The 22,268-nt window shown below is 37.5% G+C and overlaps 2 protein-coding genes across 2 annotated transcripts in view; one reads left to right on the forward strand and one right to left on the reverse strand.

The window, feature by feature from the left end:
• The window catches only part of gusb (glucuronidase, beta), a 63,171-nt gene that overhangs the window by 12,022 nt on the left and 28,881 nt on the right, over nucleotides 1-22,268 (forward strand). Inside the window, exons 7-13 of the mRNA XM_052035657.1 lie at nucleotides 504-682; nucleotides 2,022-2,168; nucleotides 2,280-2,364; nucleotides 3,247-3,423; nucleotides 5,000-5,135; nucleotides 6,916-7,042; nucleotides 7,470-7,575. Of these exons, the coding sequence (XP_051891617.1) occupies nucleotides 504-682; nucleotides 2,022-2,168; nucleotides 2,280-2,364; nucleotides 3,247-3,423; nucleotides 5,000-5,135; nucleotides 6,916-7,042; nucleotides 7,470-7,575 (957 nt within the window). The remainder of the gene's footprint in view (nucleotides 1-503; nucleotides 683-2,021; nucleotides 2,169-2,279; nucleotides 2,365-3,246; nucleotides 3,424-4,999; nucleotides 5,136-6,915; nucleotides 7,043-7,469; nucleotides 7,576-22,268) is intronic.
• The window catches only part of vkorc1l1 (vitamin K epoxide reductase complex, subunit 1-like 1), a 37,730-nt gene continuing 24,103 nt past the window's right edge, over nucleotides 8,642-22,268 (reverse strand). Inside the window, exons 2-3 of the mRNA XM_052035662.1 lie at nucleotides 18,562-18,671; nucleotides 8,642-12,108 (exon numbers count right to left, since the gene is read on the reverse strand). Coding sequence (XP_051891622.1) covers nucleotides 11,882-12,108; nucleotides 18,562-18,671 — 337 coding nt within the window. The 3' untranslated portion in view covers nucleotides 8,642-11,881. The remainder of the gene's footprint in view (nucleotides 12,109-18,561; nucleotides 18,672-22,268) is intronic.

Below are 22,268 nucleotides of genomic sequence, written 5' to 3' on the forward strand. Positions count from 1 at the left end.
TATAAAATGATTTGTCATTGTAAAGTTCATCAGAGTAAACTTACACCTGGAGGTAACATTTAAAGTTACCGCAAGTTCCACGCAGCCTCATTTGGAGCATTCTTTGTCTTTACCTGCGCTGTAAATTTTGTGATTGGATTATTACTCATTTCTACTGATAGCTAACTTCCTTTTCTGTTTAATCATTATACATATTTATCCTATTTCTACATTAAATAGTAATTGTTGGTTCTAGGTCTTTGAACGTGATCTTGGGAATTATGATACCCGAATCATTTCTACATCCTTTTAGCTGCCAGAGACTATTTATAGGCAGGAGAAAGAAATCCTAAATGTGGAGAATTTGTCAGGCACAGAGAATTGCCATTAAAGGGAAAGTGTCTCTAATTGTGCAGATCAATCAATGGGTGTGAGGAGTGACTTAACAATGTTTTGTAAGCTTGACTTAATATGAAACCTTCATGAATTATCAACCCTCCCACCCCACCTCTCCCAACCACTAGATGCGAGGGAAAGGCCTTGACTGGTCAGTGATTATCAAGGACTTTAACCTTCTTCGATGGCTGGGAGCAAATTCATTTCGTACAAGCCATTATCCATATGCAGAAGAAATAATGGATTTGTGTGACAAATATGGGATTGTGGTCATCGATGAGTGTCCTGGCGTGGGCATCAAAGATCCGTAAGAACACTTCTTAAATTTTACAAAACAGTGTGGCAGAATTCTCATGAGATGCTCTACTGCAGTAAGAATATTCTGGTTCACTGTTAATTTCATGTAATTGAAAAAGAAATCTTTCTGTCATAAATGTTTCTGTATTGAAGAAATTCGTACATTTTATTGATTACATGAAGTTGTTGCATCACATTTTCTTTGTCGTGTTGGGGAGCCGTTAACAATCCTGTTATGTTTGTGACTCGTTTGCATTTCAATTGCTGGAATCCGCATTTGGTTTGATGGGTAGACTGGTAACAGCAAAGTCAATAACCATGTTTTCTCTAAAGGCCAGATTGGACCATTTTATTCTTTACCATCAAAGAAACCATAGCAGTTTTTGTCAAAGCCAAATATGACTTTGTAATTTTGAAAGCTTTATTTTTCAAAGTGAGAAAGAAAACAAAGTTGCTGTACTTAGAACATAGAACAGTGCAGCTCAGGACAGGCCCTTCGGCCTACTTGAGCAACATCTTGAGTTTACACTTAAGTTTATTTCCTTCCTCTTCCCTTAGCTTTAGTAGTGAAAACATGGGGATGGTGTCTGAAATATGTTGCATTCCTTGTATGATGAATCTTTAGAATGGACCTCCAATGGTATTGAATATGACAGGCCACATTAGATGATGTTACATGTTGACATGCAGTTGCAGAATGCTGCTGATGACTTGTCCACTTCAAACTACAGTGTTTTAATTTCTGTGAAGTGATCTCGGTGACAGTCACTTTGTTCTTCAAGCATAATGTCTGTGACAGAAGGTATCTGTTATTTTATTTTCAAATCTGGCAGAAGTATTAAGGTGCCTCATGCAGTATATTGTAGATTGGGCTATATAAATGGGAATCACTATTCCATTGCTATTTTCCTGCAACAGTAATAGAAGTATGGCAGGTTAGGAATTTCTCCATCCGGTGTGCATAGGAATTGCTGGTCAAAAGAAAAATTATATTCTTAGTGTATGATGCTCGTCTTATTTCATTTTGTGATTACAGTACTGTTAACCACGTTGGTAGTGTTCTGAGGAGTGTTTCAGTGCCTAGGGAGCAAATACACACAACTTCAAGATAATTTTCCTCAACTTTAGAATATTTGAGCCAATAACAAACACTTTACTATTCATCAAATTTGCTTTCATTCCAGAATGGAGAATTCTTCCCTGACAGTTAAAAGCATAATTCAACTTCAATTGCCATTAATCATTGAACTGGTTACCAGCTATTATGCAGTACAAAACTTAGCCTTTCCCATAGTTGATACTTAATTTGTACGAAGTTTAATGCTAACATTTAATTTGCTTTCTTTTAGGGTGAGCTTTGGAAATAAGTCCCTCACTCATCATTTAGCTGTAATGAAAGAGCTGGTGCACAGAGATAAAAACAGGCCATCGGTGGTAATGTGGTCTGTAGCTAATGAACCAGCATCTGGATTACTACCAGCAGATTATTACTTCAAGTAAGAACTGAGTGATGCAGTGATCCTTTCCTCTTAATTACTAAATTATTTTTAGTGTAATCTAGCTAAATGTTTCAATATTTTTTGTGTTCTGTTTTTCATTAAAAACAGGACTTTAATTTCATCGACAAAAGCTATGGATCCAACCAGGCCTGTTACTTTTGTAACAGTCACTGACTATGAGGCTGACAAAGCTGTGAGTACTTGCGGAAAGTGAAGTCCATTCAACAAACAATGAATAGTTTCTATGTTCTGAATTTGTTAAAGTCCAAAGCACGAGGGTAAAACTTGTTTCTCTTCTGTCACATTGGACCCTGTGAACCCTGGTTGAGACTACACTGCATGTTAATACTGTGTGCTAAACAATATAAGCCAAGAAGTAAGAGTTAGCAGCACACACGATTTCTCTGCAATCCTTAACCATTTCAACATCCCATGTCAACTTTTAAGTTGCTGATAAACAAAACTTTTACCAAATTGCTGTGGCTAATGTGGAATGTAAGTTGAATACTCTTGAGGTGATTATGGAATTCACTGGTATAATCCAAACATACTAGGAGATGGTTGCTCTAGAGGCTTAAAGTGACAGGTGATCAAAAAAGAATGTCTAATTTACACAATATGCCTAAAATAGATGATTTTCATTTTGTGTTTCTCAGTTAACAAGCATTCTGCATGATTTCAATATGGAATAGACAAGCAATAGATGCAGCTAGGCCTAATCTTTTTGTAAGAGAAATCAACCACAAGCAACAGTTGAAAATAAATGTAGAAATTGGTTGCACTCCAAGGTTTATGCCCATTTGAGGGGGTAATAATTTTCTATCAATGTAAGTTAGAGAGGAACTAAGTTTACTGCTGTTCTTTTCAAATCTGGTAGAGCTGATGCCCAGTGTGCTGGGGGAGAGGGTGGTGGTGGTGGGTCAAGTCACATTTATGACAAGAGGAAAGGATCTTCATCTTTTTTTTAATGTTTGTTTAAACTGATTTTTCTGAAGCCTGACAAATGATTTGGTTGAAGCTGTTTATTGGAAAAGGACATATTTGGAAAAATGAAAGTTTGGTTATGTTTTCCCAGATGCAATACACAGATGTTATTTGTGTGAACAGCTATTTATCCTGGTACAATGATTCGGGCCATCTGGAGACCATTCAATTACAACTTGCCAATCAGTTTGAGAATTGGTATAAAAAATACCAAAAACCAATTATTCAGAGTGAATACGGAGCAGATGCAGTTGCAGGGCTGCATAAGGTGAGTACAGAAAACATGAATGTCATTTGTATATTAATTGACACTTTTTGCACAATCAGTTAGGAATGAAGGGCTAAGGACTTCATATAATCATGTGGTGATGGCTTGTATCTCACCATAGCAGCTGTTGATTAAATAATGGGAACAGTGGTGGTTTAGAGGTTCAATTACTAGACCAGTAATCCAGAAATCCATGTTCAAATCACCCATTCCAACTGTGAAATTTAAATTCAGTTAATTATCTGGGATTTGAGGAGAAAATAAAACTAGTCATTAGTAATGAAGGCCAAAATACTACTGGATTGTCATTAATGTCTTGCAGGGTTAGAAAATTTGCCATCCTTACTAGATATGGCCTATTTGTGACTCCAGACCTAGCAAGAGAAAGTGGGAATGGGCAATGTTCTGGCCTTGCCAGTAATGCCCAGATTCTGAAATAAAAGTTAATGAATCAATAAGACAAGCTAGACTAAAAAGCTTGTGGCGAAAGGATTGGAGTATGTAGAAACCTCATTCAGTCACGTCTTTTTGGGGACGATTTGCTGTACTTGCTGCTTAAAGTGGCCTTGCTAGACACCTGTACTTTACAAGAGATTTCATAAGAATAAAACTGTATCAACCACAAGGCGTCAGTCTCACCATATGATTCATCAAAGACATCTTCACTACTGTTGGTCCTGCAAAATGTTTGTTACTAAAATGTCAAACCTGTGAGAGCCATCAGGGCCTCGTCAAGTAACAGCCTGTTGTCCTTGTGCTCAGAATTGTACCTTACAGTCAGTATCTGACACTTCTCCATCACTGGGCATGTCCTGATACAGAGTTTCAAGCCGAAACGTTGCCAATTCCTTTCCTCCAATGGATGCTGCTCGATTTGCTGAGTTCCTCCAGCAGATTGTTTGTAACTTGTGTCAAACACTAGTAATAATTTAATGGCAGCATTACCTATTGTTAGACAAGTCATGAATGATATAACTGTCTGCCAGGGTGTTCAAGATTAAGAAAGTGCATTAAGAACCGTGCAGCCTAAAGAGTTTGCAATCTCTTGAACGGACGACTTGTCCTGACGTCACGCGCCCCCCACCCCTCCCCAGCATAGAAGCAATCCAACCAATTCGATTCAATTTCACAAGATAGGAAAGAAATAACTGAGTGTAATGGATACAACCAAGGTGAGTGACCGTAGCGACAACCCAGTTATAATGCTGGCGAGCTGATCTCCGGAATTAGCCAGGCATCTGACCCAAATGTTCCAGTTTAGATTTGACAACATGCATCTACCTGAAATGTAGCAAATTCTCCAGGAATGTCATGTCAACAAAGATTTTGCAGAGCAAGGCAATGAAAAATGGATGAGGAAATGACAGAAGTCCCTTTTAAGGTAAGAGAGCATTTGGGGTGAACAGTTTGGTACATTTCTACTTGAGCATGTGCTAAGTGACACTGAGTGGGGGGGAAGCTGCATCATCTTTAAACACTGATCCAAGATGACTCAAGGGGGCATGACAAATTATTCTTAAAGTAATAACAAGACTTATGGTTGATTTTTTTTTGTGTGGATTATATACATCTCCAGGATCCTCCCATAATGTTCACGGAAGAGTACCAGCGAGCTGTAATGGAGGAATATTTTGAGATATTTGATGAAAAAAGGGAGGACTACTTAATTGGAGAACTAATTTGGAATTTTGCAGACTTCATGACTGTCCAGTGTAAGTAATATTTTGATATCCAAGCAGATAAGCATATAACCTGGGAGATTTTAGTTTAAAACATTCTTGACTTTATGATGTGACCACAGAATTGTTGCTTAGAGAATTTTCTTATGACCTCCTATGCTGCAAGAAAATAATTCAGCCCATCAAGACCACGTCTGTCCTGAGAGCAAGCCCATTTCCCCATTAATTTTCCCTGTCACCTCTCATCTCCACATTCCCAACAACTCTCCACCAATTTCACCACTTGCTAGGGACAAGTTAGAATAGTATTTGGGGTGCCCACGTAGCCACAGGAAGAATATGTAACCTCCACACAGACAGCACCAGAAGTCAGGATTGAAGCTGGGTGCTGGTGCTGTGGGACACTGTGCCACCCCAGAGATGGGACAATTGTACGGGCAAGAGGGAGTCTGGAATGACTCGCTGCTTTCAAGTTTTCTGAATGCATGATTGTTCATTGGTCTTCTGCTACATTTTTTATTTTGCACACAGTCTGTTGTAGTATGAGCAAGGGAATGGCTCATGGAACTTGTTTGCCTTTTGAGATGTTGGACTGTAGATGGATTTTCATGGGGTGTGGTTTGGTTACCTGTTTGTTAGGAGATCTCATTTGTGTGGGATTTTATTTTGCTTTAAATTGTTTTTTTTAATTTAAAAAAAAATTGACCTCTTGCTGCACTACAATGTACCAATATAAGTGTAATTAGGAAATATTGTACATTTATTCAAAATAGAAGAGAATAGTAGACACTTGAGAAAAGAGGAACTAACATCAGCCTCAGCATATTTCAACTCTTTGCATATGACAACCACAAATGTTGCATTCCTGCTTGGTAAGTTTGGAGAGTTTGTTGCAGTCTATAAACCTCCATTTCCTTGAACAGTGTCACTTTTCAAAAAGATTGATAATCTCTCCAGTATATAGAATGGGATAAGCACTGTAACTTCACATCCTTCATGTATGAATGAATAGCTTCAGTAAGATACCGAAACTTCTGGAGGAACAGGGGAATTTTAACAGCCTGAATGGATGCTGCATTGTTGTTTAATCATATTATTAGCCTCATCATTTGTTTCCCATCACACTCCAAGTTTTGCCTTGGTGACGAGACATGAATTGGTAAACATTGATGCTCCTGCAAAGAAGCTGCTTATTACAAGACAGGCTTTGTCAAAAATGAATGATTTTACAGTCTATGGTTAAGATATGCAGACATAACAAGAATGTCATGGCTTACCTATAGTAGCAGTAAAATTTCAATAATCATAATTTATACTGAATGCTCTTAACTGGACCAGACTGTGTTTATTTTGAATTGCCTACCTGCATATGACATGCTGCTCAAAATGCCATGCTCTAAATATCTTTTGACAATATGACCTAGTTTCAGGGGCCTATAGTGTTAACTTTTCACCTGGACTAATGTAAACCTTGGCTGTATGTATTCTAATTTGAGTTGGCTAATTGAGTCCTAATATTCTACTGCAATGTCAGATCACGATGTTAAAATGTGAAATAGAAAAATACTGCTGGTGTAGTAACTGGAAGGAAAGGCTCCTTGTGACATCAGTGTTGTACCCAATTGTTTTATTTGAATTGATCTTATCAAGAATTAGTTTTTTTTAGAACATAATTTTTTATGCTGTTGCCAGAAGTCTTCCTGGCAACAGTTAAGTACAGTGATTCTAAAGGGTTAACTGTACAAGCTGCTAAAAGGTGGGTGGTGGTAAGAAAATTTAAAGGATAGTGAATAACTGCTTCATTTGCTTGCAGCTATAATACGTGTGGATGGGAACAAGAAAGGGATTTTCACTCGTCAGCGGCAACCCAAGCTGTCAGCTTTTGTTCTTCGGGATCGCTACTGGAAACTGGCGAATGAGACCAGATACATTTCCTCGAGGTATTATGCCAGTGGTCATCAGTGAATGTAGAACTACTACAGTGCTGTGGGAAATTAAATCTCATTTTAGGAAGTATGTTCAATTTCCTCAACATGCTTTGAAGACAAGTACCTCAAAGTTCTGGGAAGGACACAATATGTGTACTTGTGCTGGTGTACTGAAGACATGAGACTGCTGATGCTGCAAGATCTGGAGTAACGCACAAAGTGCTGGAGGAACTCAGCAGGGAAGTGGACAGTCGACATTTCAGGTCGAGACCCTTCACCTGGACTGAATTCCTCCAGCTTTTTGTGTGTAAAGGTCTTGAGGCAGCATATTGGAGCACCGTCTCTCTATTAGCTTATAGGAAATGTTCCGTACTTAAGGATTGCAAAATGCCCAAAAATAGATTCCCACTTAGCAAGTATCAACCCTATTGTTTGGCAGGTTCTGTTGCCAGTCTCAGAACACAGAACATAACTGTCAAAGGAATGAAAAGAACCCTTCTGCAGCCAAGCCTCAATTTCAACAACCCTACTCCCCTGTAAAATAGGTAAGAGAAAACGTAGTTGTAAGCAGATTTTTACCCAGGCCCTCTTAACTTTGTACTTTTTTTGAATGTGTGGTGCTCTCATTTACAAACATTTTCCCTGCCTTGTGAAAAGATAACACTCTGGGGATTTTAATGTGTAATTGGAATTAACTTACCTGAATGTCTCATTTATTTTGTATAGACTATTTTATATAGACTATTTTATAGCCTTTTCTTACCAGTATTGAAACACAAATTCACAGCAAGAGGTAGGAATAGGATGACTCTTTAAATAAAAGTTTATATTACAATTGATTCTCTACCCCTCATTTATGTGTAATGAGGTAGATGGGGTTGTTCACTTGAATATCTTTTGGCAAACAAAAGCTTTAAGGACATCTTTAATGCATTTTTTTTCCCAATAACATTGTTGACTAAGAGCATGAAATGCTTCCTAATCCTGAAAAACAAATTACTAAAGCTTTAAGTGTTCAGTTATTGAATGGGGAAATTGAATACACACACAAACAGTTATCGATACAAGATACCTGGCTCAAATAAGTTCATCATCTTTAAATAACACATTAAAGATTGACAAAGATGAATTATTTAAGTTTTTACAACCAATAAAAATTTCAATGACTACGAAACAAGCAATGGTTTCATCATAAATGCTGACAGGTTTAGGTACTAATTTCCACATGGACAAAGTGCTTCTGGAAACGTGAAATAGGCAGTAAATTACTCTATGCATTCTTTGTATGTTATGCTTAAATTCATAGTTGGAAGAGCTGACTTTTATTTTAGAAATAATATGTTTTAACAGAACTTAATCTCTTTTGGCAGGATTACTGCAGGCAAGTATTTAAACTGCATTTCTTTACACATCCTAACAAGTAAAATTGACATAGCAATTCACATTCCAACACACTGAAATTAGTCGTAACCAAGAAGTGCCATGAAAAACCAATGAATGTTGTAGGATAAGTTATCATCTGAGTTTTCTCAGTTTATGGTTTGTTTTGAAATCCACCTACATGGGAGAAGCAATCTTACAAAGTTAACATTCAAAAATTACAAGACTGTCTCATGTAAATTCTACATTTATTTCATACCAAAAATTTTGTGCAATGAATACACATTCATACATATTTACAATTTTTGCTATTTAGCAAAATCATATTCCTGAACCTATGTATAAAAAAATGTTCTCGCCTGTGGCTGTGAAGGGGATCAATGCCCAGAGAGTCCACCTTTAAAGTTTTAACATGTGTGCTCATGAGCTTGAAGCAGCATTAATAAATAACTCTGATGGAACATATTATACAGATCAAGAACATAGTACTTCTGCCATGCTACACACAGTTTACAAAAATAAAGAGCATCTGTCACCCTGTCACTTTCATAATGACAATTTACTGTAATGAAAACCATTTTATTTCACTGGCTTTAATAGGGGGCCCACTTGCCTATATTGATACCAGTGATATGTAGTGATAGACCAATACCAATAGTGATGAATCTATAGTTTATATTCAATTACAGTACATCATGAGCAGTAAACATGGGTTTCATGCTAGACAGTGCAATATCATCAAACAATGGTGATGGAAGAGGGTTAATACAATTAGACTTCTGAGACCTTAAATTTGTCCATCCTTCTACTGCTGGTAAAAAGATCCAATACCAAGAAATACACAAAATTTGAACCCAACCCAAAACAATGGCGAAAATCAATATTCAATTTGTTTTGCACCAAACATGTAGAATTGCTGTTACATAGTATAGTTTTACTTCAAAACAGGATCAAGAATGAGCATGTGTCATCCACAGCTAAGATATAGAGTACACCAGTACTATAGCATAAAACAACTCCTTTGGAATTTTTCTTCTTACAGCTATTTGGGCCACAGGAATGTCACATAATAGTACAGTAGCATTCAGTGGTCATTTGGAGCTCAGAGATTGAGTCACTTACTATACCAGCAGCTTCAAGGAGCACAGATACAATAAATGTACTTCCCCCATATCCAGGATTCAATTTTTTTTGAGGCAAGCTTTAACTGTACCCAACTTCCTCTGGATTATCCGCATTCTATAAAGAATGTAGTAATGGCTTTAAACGTCACCAACTAAACAATTACAGTGCAAGGATTAAAAATAATCAGACAGTTAAGGGCACACAAAAGAAGTGTTGCAAAAATACTGGTTCCATAAATTACTGATTGCATGTGCAACATCTTGCACATTAACAAGCTTTAGGTTAAAAGAAAATTACTATGCATTACCTTTACATGCAGTCCTTGACTGACATAGAACCCATCTCTTTCTGCCAGTAAGCCTGCTGCTTTAAAACTGTTGTCCCATCCATTAGACAATACACAGCAGGCACTGCATGTTGACTATTGGTGGATGACTCAGCCATGTAAGATGGATCCTGTGCATATGTGCACAGTATCTGAGGTATAGTAAGATTGATACATTTTTATTGAAAGTTATTTCAAGGCATTAAAAATTACATTAGGAAAAATTATAGGTTTAACTACCTCTGCAATAAACCAATATTTACCAGTTAAGTTGCAATGACATTAAGCATTTTCACAATCCATGAAATTTAAAGTAACCTCATTCTAATGAGATCATAAGCTACTTTAAGAAATTCACAACTGTTAGGATATCAGTTAGTGCAATAGACCAGGTTTCTTGATGTAAATAATTCCAGTGTTTGAAAAAGTTATTAAATTTACTACAATCTCTACAATTTGTAACTTTGGGGACACCAATGTATTTAATTGAAATCTAGTGCAGCGATGAATACAAAATAAATCAGGCTGCGTTACATACTGAATGCACATTTGCAACAATATTTGGTGCAACACAGCTTCAAAACCAGACAAAAGCCTCTTCAAGTTTAATTGTCAATGTGCATAAAATGAAATACAAATTGGATATTTCAAATTCTGGATGGCAGCTAGATGTATAGAATGAGAGAGAATCCTTTATTTAAGCCTCTGTCATTCATATTTAAATATGGTTTAATGGGTCAGAATTGAATTTAAATACTTTCTTAATGCCAGTTATTAAACTTGTTAGTATAAACACCTTATTTCTGGCCAGGAAATCTAACCAATTTGAAAATTATGTTTAATATAGCAATGCTTCTGAAATCAACTAATCTTAAATCACAAGAACACTTGGCACAATGGTGTTACATTAAAGACAAAAGGGGCCTCAACCTAATGAAAACCTCAAAAACTTACCCAGATATTAAAAAAAGGTTGTGTATAGCACAATTAAATTCAAACCAAAAAGGGTCCATTAAATAAGGTCACCGAAGACCCAACTTTTAAACATGGTCCTGGATGACCACACATTTATATAGACATAGCCCTGATGCTGCTTTATTCAGGAATTTTAAAAATACTGAAATTAAAATAAAATTAAATATCTAAAGTGCAACTTGAAGTTTTCTTGTTAAAAAAAAGGTAAGCTATTATACTGCACTTTTACTAAACCACATCACAAATATTAACAAATTCTTAGTCCCATTTTTGTCATCTGAAAAGGTTAGAGCTTTTGTAACTTAACTACTAGTTACTCAGAAGCGTACTTTTAAAACACTAGCAAGCTGTTGCCAGAACTATCCAGCACTGTGAATGGTGCTAGTTTAAATACCTTTGTGGTACATTGTGTCTACTATTGTTGGCCTTTTAAAAATCAAGTATGTACACAGATAAGGTTTATGCCGACAGGACCCAAGCACTTTTACATGTAAAGCCACCGTTCAATACGTGACAAATTTCTGCTATACTTAAAGAAATTGGACTTGCAGCACCCACCCTGTCACTCAACAAAGATGTACATTTTTCTGATCCACATATAAAAGCACCAAGACCCAGAACACCTGTTAGCCACTTTCTGTGCAGTATAAAACACTTGAATAGGATTAAAATAAACAGCAAAATCCTCTGTAACAGAAGGCACTTTCAATCACAATTTAACACAATTTGCATTATTGGGAGGAGGAAAAGGAAGAGAAATGCTTAAAAATACAAATGACACTTAGTGTATTTTTTTTTAAATTCATATCTCCTAAGGAATGTGCACTACAGTTAAAGCTTGCTCTCAGTTGGCCTGTCTGTTAAGTCTTTGCATGAGGGAGAATAAACCAAAGTCCAGGGCCTCACACAGTATTCAATTAAAAAATTGGTTTTCAATGATTTTGATTTCCTTTATATCATATACACCTCTCGCAAAAAGAAAATTACTGCCAAATAGACATAATGAAAGCAGGCTCTCCAGGTGTTAGGCTTGTTGATCATATGAATTATTCCTGTTTGGATTGGAGTTGCTGTTTCCAGGCCTCATTCAAGTAAACGAGTCGTTTATAGTTGATAATAAAGAGAATGAAGTTCAGGATATATGTAGTGATGCAAATTACGCAAAAGTCCTTCAGCACAAAATACAGGATGTAACTTAGATACAGTGCACCCACCACAGATACTATAGATGTCGTCATTAGTATTAAAGCAGCCATTGCACTCACGGTCATACCTGCAGGAAAGAAACAAATGTTACTTCATGAACAAAAGTAGTTCCTTATACAAAACAGTTACCTAGGTTTCCACAAGTAAATGTCACTGCATTTGAAATCCGTGATATATAGACTGGGCGACAGGCAGTTCTGTTTAACCAACTGGATATTTATAGCAGATAAAGATGTGTAACAATATTAAGTAAAAGCAGCTAATAGTACTATTTCCGTACCACATATGTTGCTTAAACCAGGATATACAAAGCTTCTCCTGATACCTTGGCCAAGACCTTTCTGAAAATTTGTTCAAGACAATGGACATGTACACCAACTGTACAATACAGCACTTCATTTTATACTATCCAGAAAATTATTTGATCTTTATTTTGCAAAAGCACTGAGCAACATGCAAATATGTAGTTAACATGAATTATTCAGTTTTACTCTAGACGTATTTTTGAATGGATTTTTGCAGCATCAGTGCAATTCAAAAAATTTGAAGTTCATCCATTTTTGCACATGCCATGCATCCAAAACTTCTGTCTATTGATCCCTGTGCTTATTGACTTAGAATGGGTCCCAATCCACCAATGCTTCGATTTTAAAATGATCATGATGTTTAGTCCTTTCTCTGCCTTGATGTTCCCTGTTTCCAACCTCCTCCAGCTATACAACCTTCCCCGGAGGCACTGTTCCTTCCAGTTTGATTTCTAATGTATCCCCCACTTCCTTCACCACACCATAGTTTTAACCTATTAAGCCCTAAACTTCTGAATTTCCTCAGTAACATTTTCACTGTTCCACTCACCTCCCTAAAACTGCTACCCAAACCTACTCTGAGGGCCAGAAAGTGGATTAGCAGTTGGTTCTGCTGCCACATGGCTCTGTTGACCTTGGTTTGATCCTGATCTCAGGTGCTGTTTGTGTGGAATTTATATGTTCTCCTTGTACCTTTGATGAGAAAATTGTCATAAAACTAAAAAGTCATGAGAGCGTTCTGTTACTGAGAACTGCTCATAACCTGAACAGCTTACAAGTCAGAAATATGGCAACAAACAAAGTTCCCACATGACAGAAGATGCCTTGCAGAGGTGGGTTGAGCCATAGGAATAGATAGCATTTTAAATCTCATTTTGCCATTCTCAATAAAGCCAATATTAGCAAATTTAGTCCAAGCCTAGTTTGGGATAGTAATCATATTTTAAAACCTTTTACTGCAGAAGAGGTTTTAAATGCTTTTGAAGCTTTTAAAAAGGACACTGCTGCTTGCCCGGACGGTGTGCCTATAGATAGGATTTGTAAAATGGATATCAGTGTGTTAACTAGAATGTATTCTTCTCGGGTTCGATGTGGCAAAATTCCACCTAGTGTCAAGGACAGACGCCTGCTGCCCAGCAGTAGGTGGAAAATCTATCCTAGTCTCCCAAACGCTTGTTTGTATGTATGGGCTGTACACAAGTCGAGGGTTCGTAAGGTGGGGAGGACCTGCTTATCATCAGAAAGGTCATAGATTCAATTTCCAGTCTTTCTCACATTCACAACATAAAAGTGAGATGAACCCAACTTTCGACTTGTATTTTCTGATTTGAGCTTTGTAATAATAGGGTCAAGTTCACTAAAAACCCCCAAGCTAGCAGTTTCATTACCATTTTCTTGAACTAACTTTCTCTGCCCTCTATTTTACAAAAAGTCGCAGAAAAGTGGCAGATTGGATCCAGAATTAACTCGGTGTCATAAAGCATAGGATAATAAGTGATCGCTATTTTAGTGGCTGGTAAACTGTGTGCAGTAGCATTCTGCAGGGCTCAGTGCTCGTCTTCCCCTCTGTGGTGTATCTGAAAGACTGAATATAACATATGGTCCATAATTTGCAGTTTGCAGACAACCAAAGCTGTCAATGTGATTAATAGTGAGCAAGAAAGTTGAAGGCTGAAGAGGATTTCAATGGAACTGGTTAGGTGACCAAAAATAAGGCAAATGGAATTCAAAACAGAAAAGCAATAATACATTTGGGGACAGCATGTTTATTTCTTTCTCTTCAGTGCTACCCAGCTTCATCCCTATCTTTGCTTGTCCAATATCAAAACCCTCTTATATCACAGTCAGACTGTGTCATCACAGTAACAAAAGGAACGCGGTAGGGCAGGCAGCAACTGTGGAGGGAAACAGAGTCAACATTTCGGGTCGAGGCCCTGCATCTGGACTGCTTCATCTTGTTTGTCGCCTCAGATTCCAGCATCTGCGGTTTCTTGTGTCTCTTAAGTAATCACAGTGCTGGCCAACCTTTCCCCATCCAACAACTTGAGACAAATTAGTTAGAACTGTGACAAGTGACCTGAATGTTAATTCTATCATCTCACCACTGATGCTGCCTGACCTGGTGAACATTTCCAGCATTTCTGTTTTCAAAAGTTCATTGTTCAGCTATAAAACACTTTGGAATGTTTTGAGATAGTGAAAAATTGCTATGTAAATACAGTCACCTTCGGAGCCAATTTTCTGGGATTCTTTCTTGAGACTGCTGTCTCACCACTATTACGAAAAGATGTACTAGTTTTGTCACCTATTTTAAAACACCAGAGATACTGCAATCAACCTCAGTATGCGATGGCAGAAAGGGAAAGAGGACAAGCTTCCCACTCCTGATTACTGTCTAGAAGTCCAGTGTTAACCTTGCAGAGGGGGTACATTAGTCTGTGCAGCTGTTCAATGTCATTCACCAACTAGATCACTGGACTTAAGATAAGTCCGCTTGGACTCAGAACCAAGCACGAGCTCTGAGTTAAGTGGAAGCAAAAAAAATTTAAATGCACATGGCCACAAGAGACTCATTTCCAAATTTCCATTCTTCAATCAGCTTTCCACTTTCATCACAGCCGTAATTTCCTTAACATACTTCAGACGTTAATACCCAGTGATTTTTACTGAAAGGTTAGTTTTTAGCACTTTAGAGTACATATTTTTCTGGTGACTCATTATAATATTTGACTGTGTGCACCTGGTTAATATTAAGATAAGAAAGATTACCATGTTACAGTTGTACGGAAGTTGCAATGACATCCATAGAAATGCAGTAACATTTAGTGCCAGATTTAAGAACATCAAGAACACAGAAATAGACGTAGACTATTTGGCCCCTTGCATCTGCTGTGCTCTTCAATAAGATCATGGCAATCTCTTACCAGAGGCATGTCCCTGTACTCTTCCCACATCCCTGGATTTTCATAATTTCCAAAAATCTGTCTTAAATATACTGAGCTTCCACAATCTTTGCTGGAGAATTTCAAAGATTCACTACCCTGAGGGTGAAGAGATTTTTTTTTCCCCCATCCTAGTACTAAATGGCGAACCATTTATTCTGAAACTGAATCCTGCTTCCGGTCAGCCTTTCCAGGGGAAACATCACCACTACATCTACCCTGTCAAGAACGTTAAGAATTTTGTATGTTTTATTGAGGTTACCTTTTACTCTTCTAAACCCAAGACCATAGACCCAGTCTACTTAGTCTCTCCTCATATGACAAACCCACCATTCCAGGAATCAATCTGATGAACCTCCATTGCATTCCTATCATAAGTCACCCGTTTTTAGGTAGGGAAACTGGATCTGTTTATAAATTCCAGGTGCAGTCTCACCAGGGCTCTATAATTTCATCAAGTCACCTTTATTCTTGTACTCAAATCCTCCTGCAATAAAAGGCCAACATACCCTTGAATATAATTGCTTGCTCTACCTGCACATTAACTTTGGGATTTTGGAATACACAAGGTACCCAGGTCCCTCAGAAGCTTAATGCTTTTCAGTCCTTTGCCACTGAAATAAAATAATCTGCTTCTATATTTTTTAAACCAATGCCCTTATATTTTTTCACATTTTATTCCAATTGTCATGTCCTCACACATTCATTTGGGCAATTTATATTTCCCCTGAAGCTTCCTCATCATCCACTGTTATCCAGCTTTGTGTTCTCAAAAAACTTGCAGATATATTACACTTGATTCCTTAACCAATCATTGACATGAATCACCCATAGCTAGGCCCGCGGCGGCCCACTAGTTTCTGTCTCCAAACTGTAAATGACCCATTGATTCATACTCTGTTTTCTCTCCTTAGTCAAGCTGGTGTGTCACCGTTGATCCTATATCACCTCAATTTTGTTTCACAACCAAACGGCACCTAATTGAAGGCTGCCTGAAAGTCTAGATATTCCACATCCACTGATTTCCCTCTTCTCTATGCTGCCAATTACAACCACATACATTGAAACACAATTTCCCTTTTGTACATCCATGTTATGCCTGCCCAATCTGTTATAATTTCTTTAACACTTCAAGCATTTACCCCTTTACTGGTGTCAGGCTATAGATCACCATTTTAATCGTTTGACCAACTTCATCTTTTTCCTCTAATCTACTACTATCTTTAACTTCTCTTGTTAGTCATGATTCAACATTTCCTGTTTTTTTATGCCTTAAAGGGACATGTCTTTACTGTAAACAATGTATTTATTATGTGTTCATCATTGCTTGCCTACTGTCATTCCTTTTAATGTAGTTTCCTAATATACCAACTCAGGCCTCATAACTTTGTTTAGCTTTAAGACCCTGCTTTCAGATAGAACCAAATCACTTTCAATCATGATAAAATACTACCATAGTACCATCACAAGAAACCATAAAATACTGAAAATGCCATAAAAGTGAGACGAACTAATCTCACACTGGAGAAAATCATTCCCTTCTTGGAATCAAACACATAGTGTAATTTAAACCAAACTATTTGTTCTTGAACCAAACAAGTGCCAATTGAGATTTTACAAATTAATTTTTATTCACAATATTCTCAAACTGAAACAGAATGTTACAATAGGATATTGAGCTTTTGCAGAATGCTGCTTTCTACTCGCTAGCAGCAGAACTGGTCAACAAGATCAACGTACCATGACACACCACAATTCCAAAACTCCACGTTCAGATGTGTGTGCTTTCTGGCTAACAACATCACAAACAGATGCCAATATTTAGTTTGAATCAAGTATTTTATTATCACAAAGCAGGAATTACCCAGTTCATGGGTAAATGGCATTTGGATTATTTTACTGAAAAAAACACACCGAGACAACAAACCCCATTTAAGACCATTCCTTGAATTCAGTTTTCTTTTTAAGACACCAATGAAAAGAACTTGAATGCAGAACAAGCGGTAGTCAGATTTGAAAGATTTTGAATCTTTTCATATAATCTGTGGAGCCAGTATTCAGATAGCTAACAAGTGGCAGAATAAACCAAATGGAATTTCATCCCAACTTCATGCTGGTAAAATATAACTACTGATCAGAATGATGCTGCATCTGGAAAGTAGATCATATTGCTGATGCCTTTCAACAGGTAAAAATAGGAATACTCAGATTTTAAGATCTGGGCTCAATAAATGCCAACTTCATAAAGCACATGTTTAATTTTGTTTAAGAGTGGAAATAAAGGCACTTTATCCACATTTCTAATAATCCAGATATAGAATAATTAAATTAATATTTGGAATGAAGGATCAGAAGCAGTAGGAAAGCCTGGATATATAATGGAGATGGATAAACAATGTCACTAGAGCAACATTCTCAAGTAGATTGAGGACTGATAAAGATCAGCTTTGCACAAACTTATAATTTAACAAGTTAAGCATTCACTAAAGTTATATGGATGGTTTAAAAGATACCTTGGTACAACTAATTATTAATAATTTGAAAAGATCAGGATCCAAAAGTAACACTTCAAAATGATTGTCATGGTTTTTGGGTTAGGATTCAAAATTGTTCTGTACAGTCAAGAAAATAAACACTTTATTAATGTAGGAATTTAATACAAGAAAGCAGAACTCAACACATGTCTAACTTAAACCCTCCTCCTCTGACATAAACTTTAATTGATAGGCTTTTGAACATTGTTGTTTATTCCTCAATGAAATTTCATGGTGAGGTGTCAGTATCCCCCATTCTGCAAGGTTCCATCAAAATAGTTTGATAGGTTACAACATTTCTAAGCAACAACAAAAAATGGGATGTCCTGTTTTGTTGGAATCAGCCATGACCCTCTTATTACTTTTGGGTTGCCTTATTTATAAAAAGATATACTGGCATTCAAAACAGTCCAAAAGAGATTCATGAGACTTATTCCCCAGTTGAGAGGGTTGTTCTATCATGGGTGGCTAAAGAAACAATTACTTTATTCTTTGGAGTTTAGAAGAATAAGGAGTAATCTGGCACAGAAGAGGAAATGAGGACAGGTGCATATTGGCCATGATCACGTTGAATGGCAGGATTGTGAGTTCTATTCCTGGTACTATTATGTTTTTACCGTATTCAAAAGGTATTGTATGAAAATTGCAAGTGTTCCAGGTACATTGGTTTAATTATAAATAATTGAAGCTTAGACAGCCAGATAGGAATCATATTAATTCAGATGTAAACTGTACTCACCCAACAACATTTGTAGCACATAGAAACCAAGCCCATATATACTGTTTGGCTGATTCAAAGCACTCTCTGTTCCAAAAATGATTCCAACTAGTCCAAATCCTCTTCCCCACCTGGAACAAATAATAATTAGTTAAGTGGCACAGTCAGAACATCAATAACCTATTAATAACACACGATAGAAACACCATCTGTTTACACATCGAACATGGTAAATCTGTTTTTACAAAAATATCCAGTCAAGCTTACTAAAATAATAGTCAAAATGCAATAAAAGAAAACATTGGAAATACTGACATTTCAGCAAGTGGAATTGGTAAAGATGATCATGTACTATCATCTGCAGTTGGTTTTCCATCTCTATAAGCATTAGTTCAATTAGCATCTGTTCCTAATGATGTGGGATGTAATTTGCACGCCACATTTATTAGCTCCAGGAAGGTATTATTTCCTGAACCAACAAAAAGAAGCTTTCTTTAAAAGATCAAAACAACAAAATATCGCAAAATTAGCAACAGAATTAACTGTAACAGGAAGCACAGAGGGGAAGAAATAATATTGGCACAACATGTGCTGAAGCTCACTGGGCTGGGCAAAAGATGTTCTAAATTGGAAAAAATGCTTTCCATCCAAGAGATATTTCCAATTCCTCTTTGAGACCCACCATCAAGTCAGTTTTCTCCACTCTTACAGCTATACATTGTGAATCATAATTTGCTATGCAAAAAGAATTCCCATCTTCCTTCAGATACTTTGCAAATTACTTTAAATTTGTTCACTGTGGTTCAACTTAGAGTATCTCAGATTTACACTATACTCACCCAACAATATTTGTAGCACAGAGGAACTAAATCCATATATACTGCTAAACTAATTCAAAGCACCGTTTGTACTAAAAACAAGCTCAAGTAGTCCAAATCTGCCGTAGCCTGAGTATTTTCCAATTGGAAGTCATAATCATACAGCACAGAAAAAGGCCCTTTTGCCCACGTTGGCACAAACCATCAAGCATCCATCTATATTAATAACATTTTTCCCTCTCGCATCCCATCGACTCCCCTCCGCCTGCTCCACACCTCTGATTCTCCCGCCACCCACCTACACTAAGGGGCAATCTGCAGAAGGCAATTAGCAATACAAACAGTTCTTCTTTGGCATATAGGAGGAAACTGGAGAACCCGGGGCAGACCCATACAGTCACAAGGTGTTCATGTACTCTCCATTTCTAATATTATTCCTTTACTCAGCACTGAACTTATTTCCTTTTGCACATAACCCCATGCATTTCTTCACTCTATCCTGATTGAAACAAATTAAGACATAATGCAAGCCCCATTCTGATTTTAAAACATTCAAGATGAAATAAAACAATTTTGTAGTTTTCAAAGGGATCAAAGTTAAAAGCATATACATTAATGAGACAATAGAGCAAAACTTATCCACATGATGGAAACTACTAAAAGAACTGCAGCAACTTATGTATTCACAGCAGTTGAACAAATCAATTCCAAAATTGTAATCCAAAAAAAATTCTGTTGCCTCGTACATCCTATCTGAACCCAAATATCTACCTTTAGATTATTACACCTTGGAGGGGATTCTTAGGGACAGGATCTATCAACATTTGGAGAGACAAGGTCTATCTTGTCAGCACGGCTGTGTGTTTGATATCGTGACTGAAGAATCTTGTACAGTTTTTCAAAAAGATAACTAAGAGGATGGGTGATGTCAGAGCAGTGGATGTTCTCTATATGAACTACAGCAAGGCCTTTGACAAAGTCCTGTATGGTAGGCTAGATTGTGTGGGATCCAGGGAGAGATAGCTAATTGGAATCGTAATTGGCTCGAAGGTAGTGTAAGCGGAGAGTGATGGTCAAAGGTTGTTTCTTGCACTGGAAGCCTGTCACTAGTGGTGTGCCACAGGGGTCGATGCTGGGACCTTTGTTGTTCGTTATTTTTATGAACGATTTGGATGTTCACGTACAAGACATGGTTGGTAAGTTTGCGGATGATACTAAAATCGGTGGTATCGTAGACAGTGAATAAGGCCATCAAAAATTACAGGGGGATCTTGATCAGCTAGGTAAGTGGGTCGAAGATTGGCAAACAGCTTTCAATTCGAATAAGTACAAAGTGTTGAATTTTGCAAAGTCAAACTAAGGTAGGACTTATACAGTGAATGGTTGCAGCATGGGAAGTATTGTGGAACAGGGGACCTAGGAGTACAGTACATAGTTCGCTGAAAGCAGCATCACAGGTAGACATGGTAGCGAAGGCGGTATTTGGCATGCTGGCCTTCAGTCAGTGCACTTAGTATAAGAGTTGGAACGTTATGTTGGAGTTGCATACAAGATGTTGGTGAGTACTCACTTGGGGCATTACGTACAGTTTTGGTCGTCCTGTTATAGAAAAGACATCATTAAACTGTAAAGAGTGCAGAGAAGATTTACGAGGATGTTGCCAGGACTCGAGGGCCTGAGCTATAGGGAGAGGTTGGGCAAGCTAGGACTTTATTCCTTAGAACACAGGAGATTGAGGGGTACAGGGTGAATGCACATAGTCTTTTTCCCAGGGATGGGGAACTGTAAACTAGTCAGCCTAGGTACAAGGTGAGAGGTGAAAGATTTAGAAGGGTCCTGAGGGGCAACTTCTTCATGCAGAGAGTGGTGTTTAAATGGAATGAGCTGCCAGAGGAAGTGGTTGAGGCAGATACAATAACAATATTTTTAAAACTTTTGGAAAAGTATATGGATGGGAAGGGTTCAGGGGGATATGGGCCAAACTCAGGCAAATGGGACTAGCTTGGTAGGCAGCATGTTCAGCATGGGTGAGTTGGGCCGAAGGGCCTGTTGCCATGTTGTATTACTCTATGATGCCCAAAGCTGATCAAATCATTCATCAGTGTTTATCCCCCCTCGGCCAACATCAATTGCTTTTTCATCCACCACACACTTATCAAATTCACTGCTAAACTGTTACACATAACAACTTCTTATCGTGTCTTTAATAATCCCCAACAAAGACAAACCATTAAACCATTCCATTCCATCTTTTCCACTACCTCACATCCTTTTTCTATTTGCCATAAGCAGATCTTCAGAATCTCATTTATTATCACTGACATATGACGTGAAATTTGTTGTTTTGCGGCAGCAGTACGGTGTAAGACATAAAAATCTATAAATTACAAAAATAAATAGTGCAAGAAAAAGAAAGGAATAATGAGGTAGTGTTCACGGATTGTTCAGAAATCTGATGGTGGAGGGGAAGAAGCTGTTCCTGAATCATTGAGTGTGGGTCTTCAGGCTCCTGTACCTCCTCCCTGATGGTAGTAACATGAAGAGGGCATGTCCCAGGTGGTGAGGGTCCTTACCATCTTACAAAAATGCAGGCTATTGATGATCAGATATAAAAGTATTTCATATTTTTGATGATGGGGGTGGGTAAGAAAAAAGACATTTAAAAATAATGTTAGATTTATGACAATGGTGGCACTACAAATTCCAGGGTTCCTGGGGTTACTGTTGCATCAAAGATTCTACTTATGATCACTGTCTAATGACAGCTGCTGGAAAATGCAATCTGGGGACACTGAGTGGGGACTGAATTGAATTTAGTCGTAATGCATTCTCCAGAAAGGTTGAGTAGGTGACCATTTGGCCAAATTTCTGAAAGATTTCTGGCACTGATGTGAAGGTGATTTTTCAGTT

The sequence above is a fragment of the Pristis pectinata genome, chromosome 21, assembly GCF_009764475.1.
Source record: "Pristis pectinata isolate sPriPec2 chromosome 21, sPriPec2.1.pri, whole genome shotgun sequence".
NCBI lineage: Eukaryota > Metazoa > Chordata > Chondrichthyes > Rhinopristiformes > Pristidae > Pristis > Pristis pectinata.